The sequence below is a fragment of the Nannospalax galili genome, unplaced genomic scaffold, assembly GCF_000622305.1.
Source record: "Nannospalax galili isolate Female #2095 unplaced genomic scaffold, S.galili_v1.0 scaffold441, whole genome shotgun sequence".
In the NCBI taxonomy this organism is placed as follows: Eukaryota; Metazoa; Chordata; class Mammalia; order Rodentia; family Spalacidae; genus Nannospalax; species Nannospalax galili.
Window position 1 is genome coordinate 1,661,320 of NW_008348089.1, and position 8,240 is coordinate 1,669,559.

General features: G+C 36.4%; 1 protein-coding gene across 13 annotated transcripts in view; it reads right to left on the bottom strand.

Moving 5' to 3' along the window:
* Prdm5 (PR/SET domain 5) overlaps positions 1-8,240 on the bottom strand; it is a 198,093-nt gene that overhangs the window by 106,496 nt on the left and 83,357 nt on the right. For 9 of the 13 annotated variants that reach the window (XM_029569076.1, XM_029569072.1, XM_029569073.1 and 6 more), the window contains 5 exons: positions 5,377-5,548; positions 3,588-3,762; positions 2,373-2,465; positions 1,972-2,093; positions 869-946 (listed from right to left, as the gene is read on the bottom strand). In XM_029569076.1, coding sequence (XP_029424936.1) covers positions 869-946; positions 1,972-2,093; positions 2,373-2,465; positions 3,588-3,762; positions 5,377-5,548 — 640 coding nt within the window. Of the gene's footprint in view, positions 1-868; positions 947-1,971; positions 2,094-2,372; positions 2,466-3,587; positions 3,763-5,326; positions 5,549-8,240 lie in introns of all 13 variants that reach the window. The other 4 variants (XM_017801001.2, XM_029569074.1, XM_008844616.3 and 1 more) reach the window with 4 other exon arrangements.

Consider the following 8,240-nt stretch of genomic DNA (forward strand, 5'->3'; position numbering starts at 1 on the left):
AGGGACAGAGGGAAGGAAAAATTAGGATAAAGTCATAGTAGTAGGTGGTAGTAAAAGGAAGTCACAGCGCTGACTGAAAACAGCGTAACAAACTGTGGGTTGAGTATGTGCCCTGGAACTAGTCTAAAAACCACCTACCATATGCTATCATTTCTAGGAAAAAAATTAACCCATATTTACATATTCTGCTCTTCTCATAACCATCTACAGTTCATATCATCTAACAAGGAAATTGTCGTCCTCAATCCTAATAGAAGTTGCAAGCTTTCGTATCACCTTGAATACTTTTGTCCTTCTATACTAAAGAATTCTATAACCACAGCTGTGAGCACTGCTTTCCGCTAGGATTAATAGGGAATATTCTCTCCCCAGTCACCTCTACTTTAAGGAAAAGGAGAAGGGCATAAGAAAGACTGTGAAGAAGAAAATGAAATCATGTACCAAATGAAGGTGTGCGTTGTGAACATTAGCCAAAATACAGCAAGCTTTCAGATTTATCATGAGCTGCAACATGGGAAAAATAATAATGAAACAAAAAGTTCATTTATGAATTATTTCCTACAAAATCACCCAAAATGTTCAGAATCCATAATAGTAAGCAATCCAAGGCCAATTGTAAGAAGCCTCCAAAATCCCACTGTAAGCACAGCAGGAAGACCATATGCCCAGCAAAGAGAAAGAAAAGGTTTCCAGAGCCACAGCACCCATCTGGCTTTTTACTTAGTTCAGCAAAGCTGACTTAAAACTGACATGAAAGTTTCTTACAATACACTGCAGACAAAGATGAAGAAAATTAAAAACAACATTTTAAACAGAACATCATTTTTTTAAACCTATGAAGGCAAATCTATCAAAAAGTTATGCTTGCCTTTTGCAATCATATGAAAGGCACCAGTATACTTTAAATCAGGGGGAAAGGCCATTTTCCATATACCAGCCATATGTTCTTCAAAAAGAAAGACAGAAAACAGTGCTGTAAGTCCTAATGATTGACACCGCCCTGAAGGTACAGTTCACAAAATTTTACCTTCCTCCTCCTAAAGCTTTTGTTCACTGTTCAGAATGCACAACCCAGCCAGTGGGCAAAACAGGGCGAGTTCGTGCCAGCTTCTGTCACCCTATTACAAAAGTCAGTTCTTTCAGATAGCATCGGGTACAGATGCTGGGGACCCATTACTCTTTGCCTAATTATGAACATAATTGAAGAGAAAATAAATCCCCCTTCCTCCTTATCGAAAGACACATTTCTTCTACTTCCCAGAAGCGAAGGGCAAAAGTATACACATATGAAAAGTATATGCATAGAGGGACATGTGGATTTCCATTAGCCTCACCTTCCTTAAAAGACAGCAGGAAGTAAAAGGGGGGCTCAGGCAGCAGTGTCTACCTCAAACCCAAATGTATTCACTGATGGCTAGCAAGGACCAGGCACAAAAACCTAAGTGACAATCAAATTTCATATTTGTTTTATTTTGGCTAGAGACTACAAAGAATTGGACAAGTGTGTGCTCTATTTATTCAAATATGTTCAACTCATGCCAAAATAGAGTCAGGAATTTTCTCTAGCATAACAGAAATGCAAGCATTAAAAACATTAAATTTGCCCTTAAAAATATTAAGGCAGAAGTGCATAGTTTCATTGTTTCAAAGTATACCTATATATTATCAATTTCAATATTATGAAAGATAAAATTTATATTCTGAAAATTGGAAGCTATCAAATAATACAGTTTTCACACATGAATACCAAGCACAACTACATTTGAACTTGGTTTCCAGTAATGATTAATTCAGAAATGGGTAAAAAAGGACAAATGCTAAGAAACAGATTTGAAAAGTAGTATTCAGTGAAACACACAAAGAGCATCTGCATCTGTGTGAAACACAATGGAAAGCCAGCTCTCTCCACATGAAACAGAATTCAGAACTGATGGATGCCCCTTTAGTAAAGCCTGTCCAATGCCTCCTCACCAGTGTGGACATTTTCCTGGTGCCTTTTCAGAGCATCCTTGCTTTTCAGCCTCTTCCCACAGCTGTTGGCCTTGCACACAAACCTGGCATCCCCTTGACAAGCCTCCTGGTGCTGCTCAAAACTATAAGACAAGTAGCAAAGGGGACAGAAAGAAAAAATGATGAAGACATACCTACAGACTTCAACATCACAGCAGGCTTTTGTAATTCATGCCCCCTAGTACATGCTTCCTACATGAAGTTTAGGGTCATTCATGCATTACTTATGGAGGTAAGAAAGAAAGCATTTACATTCTTAATTTAATTAGTGTAATGGTGACTCACTTCAAAGTGTGAAATTATTCATGCAAAAAAATGACCTGCAAATATGTAAAAGCCATCTTATAACTCAGACACAAAACCTCAATGCTGAACTGAAGGAAGAATTGCAAACAGAGCACTGAGAACTTGGTGACGAATCCTTCAGACTGCTTCTCACCGGGCACTGAAGAACACTGAGAGGAGATGGGGAGAAGAGAGAAACAAAAGCTGCAGCTCTAAAACAAGAACACACAAGGCAGGCCAGCGCTCACCAAGTCAGTCTTTCCGCTCTGTCCTCAGCCTTTTCACAACTTTTAATGAGATTGTATTTCACTATAAGCTATGGTATAGTTAGGACATCTTTTGTAATACAGTATAATAAAATACATATAAAAGCTGATTCGGGTTAAAGTCAGTTCAGTAAAAGTATACAACCTTTGCTTGTTTTTTTATAAAAAGTTACCCAAATCTCTAAATGTTTAATCTATCATCATAGAAGTTTCATTTTTTAAAAAGATTTATTATATTTAACTAGACATTACTCTCCAAATTTTATAAGCAAAAGCTGGTACATGTAATATATGTAAATGCTATTAATAAAACTGCATACTTTAGAGAGTTTTAACAAAATACAAACATTAAGCCTATATTAAAGATGTTTCACTCATGTAAAAGTTTTCAGTATCTGTACATACTCTCTTATGTCTAATAATTGTGATCCTATAAAATATTTAAATAGAGGATAATTTTATGCATTAATATAAATGGTTAAAATAATAAAGTGTTCAGACCCCATGTGGGATCATGCAGTTCATGGTACTGTCATACTCTATCCATATTCATCTTTAAATTACTCCTCCAAATTGCACTGATCTAAGCAGTGTTTCCCCAATGTTCATTTATTGCTGCTACTCTGAAGCCTCCAGATAAACATTTTTTAAACTGATTTCAGAGCAAATATTAAGTGGAGATATGTGAAAATTGATCTGTAACCTAAAGCACTGCCTAAATTATACATATGTAAATTTCAGATTGGTAAATCATGAAGCTTGATATTTATTGGCAAATATTAGACAAAGAAGGATCAGCATAAATGATGTTTACCAGTAAGCCTCATGATCAGGATATTCAAAAATCAGCAAACTACACACAGAAAAGATGAGTTAAAGGCCACGTAGACTCCTCTCCACTCTCCCAAACATACACACAGGTGCATGCACACACACACATGTATACCCACACATTAAAAACTGTACTGAGCCAAAGGAAAAAAAGTGTTCCTTTATAATTTGAAAGATATTCTTTAGTATACGCACTGTCTCTGTAAAGCCTGCTTAACTGGGAACTTCTTCCCGCACTTCTTGCATTTAAATTCTTTCTCCCCTGTGGGCTTCTGGTGCAAGGTCCGGAGATGCTCTGCAAGAATCTCCTCACTGGCAAAACTGGATTCACACTGTGGGCAGGCATAGTCTTCTTTACAGCCAAGGAGATCTAAGCAAAGTTATAAGCCAGAAGTTCATAAGTCAGGAATGATTTTTTGCTCTGCTTTGAAAATCATAGTAGTTGTGTTTAACATACTAAATTATTATTTCTAACAAACATTGTGTTGTCACATTAAGAAAACAAAATATTGATAGAGTATTATTTTTTAAATCACTGTATTATTTCACTAAATTAATAAAAAGTCAATATCTAATTTACCTTATAACATCAAACAATTGTTATCAAACAATTATAACAAATATTGAATTGCAAAGACAAAATTTTTCCTGAAATGGATCACCTTTAGTTCACTTTCTGCTTTACAAGAAGAAAAATCCAACAGAGAGAAACTGTCTTGAATTACTAAGGGACAGCTCCCACGTTTTTGAAACAAGGCCCATGATGGAAACAGTGCTGGCCATGGTGGTGCAGCGTGTGAGGCACCCTTGCTCCACACAACAGGCAGAGCTCTGCCCAAGTCTTTCAGGATGCTATTTAAGCACATAAAGTACAACGTTTTGTGTGATTATTCATTAGAATTGAAGTTAAAAATATCAAATATGAAAAAATAAAAATAATCAATAATGCTATCCTGAAGAGGCAAGTGATATATTTCAAAGCCTAACTTACCTTTTGTGCGTACTTATTTTAAAGAGTCTAGGAATAGGTATATTTATTATTGTACTTTATATGAAATTTTAAATGTTGTTCTTTTCTCCAATTCCAGTATTAAGTCATTTTTTTAACTTAAGGAAGGTACCACCATTTATGCAATAAATGACATTGTTAAATATTTGGGTGCCCCTTTATTTCTTTCACAAGAGTTTTGGGGCTTGTGTTATATTTTGTTTTTATAAATGAGTCACATATCAGATATCAAATGTGTTGGTACCTAACCCTGAACTTCTGACTCTAGAACTGTAAGTAACAAATTTATGGATTTTACAAATTATTTGGTTCAGTCCAAACAGGCAAAGACAGAGCTTGCTACAATATAACATCATTCATATTTTCCTCAAATTCTTTCAGGAGTAAACCACAAGGCCCAATAATAATAGATTTTTCCATAGCAGTTAACAACCCAGTAGTATCTACTGGATTGCAGAACTGAATTAAACAGGTCTGATCTATAGTCATCTGACGTTTTGGCTTGCCAATCTATTGAAAATTAGCAATGCTGCCAGCTCCTGTGACCAGAATAGAGATTCCCAGAGGTCTGGATTCCCAAAGGCTCTCATAAAACAAAGCCCAGGGACCAACTCTCCAGGGTCCAGCAGGGCCCTTCTGCATACCTGATCTCTACACACATCTTTTCTCATGTATATATGATAAAGTAAACTCTCTGAGAGTGAGTGACCTGTCCAATGCCTATGACAACAGTGACCACAGGAACCAGGGCTGCCTTGACATAGAAAACCTGTCCTTTACCTTGGCCATGCTACAAGACACATAAATCTCTTACCTACCCCCTTCATGCCATTCAAAAGGTGAAAATAATGATGAAAATTTTGGCAAAACCCTTTTTAACAATAATGAATTATAACACAAGTATAATTCAAATAGTTCAAACTACCTTCCTCCTCAAGGTTTCTTCTCTCAGATCACCAAACGGAGATGCAGTACCTTTTCTGCCAGCTGCTGACTGTCCTTTAGAATGGTCAACTTTGCTTTCTTTGGTCACTGTCACAGCCTGCTGCTCTTCCTCTTCCTCCATGTCACTGTCCAGGTAGCCAATCAGGAGCTCTGTATCTGTTTCTATATCTTCAACTGCCAGATAGAAAATATTTTCTCCTTCCTGAAACAAAATTTTTTAAATGCTAAGCTATTCATTCATTTCGGATAGCAATCTAGAAATCATTTTAAGATATACTAACTAAGTAGTGGATGCTGACAGTGCACACCTGTAACCCCATCACTCAGGAATGGAAGCAAGAGGATCAGGGATTCAAGGTCAGTCTCAGCTACACAGTGAATTCAAAGCCAGCCTAGACTATACGAGACTCTGTCTCAAAATACCAAAAAACAAATAAACCAATAAATAAAATGAAATGAAATAACTGAGTATCATGTGCCCATGAAAAGTAGCTATCACTTTTTTTGTATCTCCAGTTGATCTGGACATTGAAAATGCAAGGCGAAAATTTTAAGACACCTGGCTAGCAAAATACAAATACATACAAAAACATTAAAATGAGTGAATTCACATCAATGGTATTTATAAACATATAACTTTTATACATTACATATTATTGATTTCATTCTGATTAATATTATATGCAAAAGTGGAATAGAAAAAAATTCCAATTCCAACATAAACCAAAAGAACTACAAATTCTTCCCCAAAACAGTTTCCAAAGATCTGGGCCAGAAACAGCAAAGACACTAGACAGAGGAAAATTAGGACACTGAGTGATCCTATGTACCTTAGTACTTCAGCCTTCCTGATCACATTGAAATGATTTAAGACAAGGGAAAATAACACTCAACTGTTAACATATCAGATTTTTAAAGAAAATTCTAGCAGGCAGAAATCAGAAGTTGCTGAAATGGTAGCTACTACAGAGGAAACCTCAACCCTTAACAGAAAGAAAAGAGAGGGGCTAACAAACTTCTTTCCAAGGAAATCCCAGAGAAGTTTCAGCCTTGGAATCAAATTGGTACAAAATGCCTCTCTGGGCCTTGGGCCAATCTCCAAGGAAGCAAGAGCTGGGGACACATGACTTGCTCTCCCCTGGAGAAAACACCCAGAATGGTTGTCTTTTACATAGTGGAGGGTTTGTTTCAGGACAGTTCCTACTTTGGCTGCTGAAGATAAACAGAAGCAAAGTACAGGATGAATTTATGGAATCTTCCTGGTGGGCAAAATGAGGAAAGAACAGAGAAAATAATTTCTACCCAGGACTAAAATTCAATAAAGTATAGAAACAGAGAAAGCCTTTATTAGTTTGACAATATGTTAAGTACTTATGCGGAGCACTGGCATTGAGAAGGAGGATAAAGAAGATGAGATAGGATGCAAAGAGGATGGAGCAAAGAGTGTGCAATACATTTGTTGCATACGTGCTTGTATACATATGCAGTGAGTGTGCAATGAATATATCGATGCATGTATGCATGTATACATGCTCAGAGAATGTACAATGAATGTATTGATGTATACATGCATATAGACATGTCCAGTGACTGTGCGATGAATATATTGATGTGTATATGCATGTATACATGTGCAATGAGTGTTCAATGAATGTATTGATGCATATGTGCATGTGTACACAAGCAGAAACCCCAAGAATGTTTGGGGTTGTCATGTTTATGTATGAGATGACCCCATGTCACATTTATATATTATATATTATGTATGTATTTATATATTATATATGTATTTGAGGATGGGAATGGAGCTATTCTACATTGCTTTGTTTGATTCCCCCCCCAAACCATCCTCCTTTTAAATTTTTTCCTCATTACTATGACAAAATTTCTGACCAAGGTAAGTTAACAAAAGAAGGGTTTATTCTGGCAGTTTGAGGGTTCAGTCCATCACGGTGGGGAAGTCAAGGCTGTAGGAGCATAAAGAAACTGGCAACTCTATTTGCAGTAGCAAAGCAGAGAGAGGTGAATGGTGTATTTAGCTCCCTTCCCTATTTATATTCAGTCTCGGACTCACCCCCATGGGACTGGACAGTGCCTGCCCACCTTCAAGGTGGGTCTTCCCATAGAACTCAGTTAACCTTTACGGAATCACTCTCATCAATACATTCAGAAGTGTGTTTGCATTGTGATTCTCTGTCTTGTCAAGTTGATGATGAAGGCAATTATCATAGTGTTTGAGACAGTCTCACTAGCTGGCCTAACTCACTATGTAGACCAGGCTAGCCTTGAACTTGTGGCAATTCTCCTGCCTCTGCTTCTTAAGTGCTGAGATTGTAAGAGTGTGCCACCATGACCAGCTGGCTTTTTTAAAAGCATACTGTGTAACATTGAAATATATATTATATATATATATGAGAATTCCCTAGAATAAACAAAAATGTTTATTATTCATAAATATTATGGGAGAGAGATGACTCAAAGGTTCAAGCACTGAAGTAAACCTGCCTGTTTAACCACACTTAATGATATCATATTCCTGTAATGGAACTCTTTAAAGGTTTGGAACTTCACACCTCCAGAAATACAGTTATTTCTAATTAGGAATACTGAGTTAATTGTAAAGAAGTATTACTCCTGATGTATAAAATAACCAAAATACCTAGACATTCAGCACAAAAGATTAAATTAGAATCAGTCTTTCCCAAGCTGATGATCAAACACTTGAGGACTCGCCTAATGAAGGTCTTAGACACAATCATAAATCTTTGTGCTTATATGAACAGTATCTATGCCAGTCCATTGAATCATCTTTCTGGCACATTAATCATTCACTTTGTGATAGTTTTCATAACAGTAGAATAATCTTTAATTTTAAAATGTGATAACATTATATT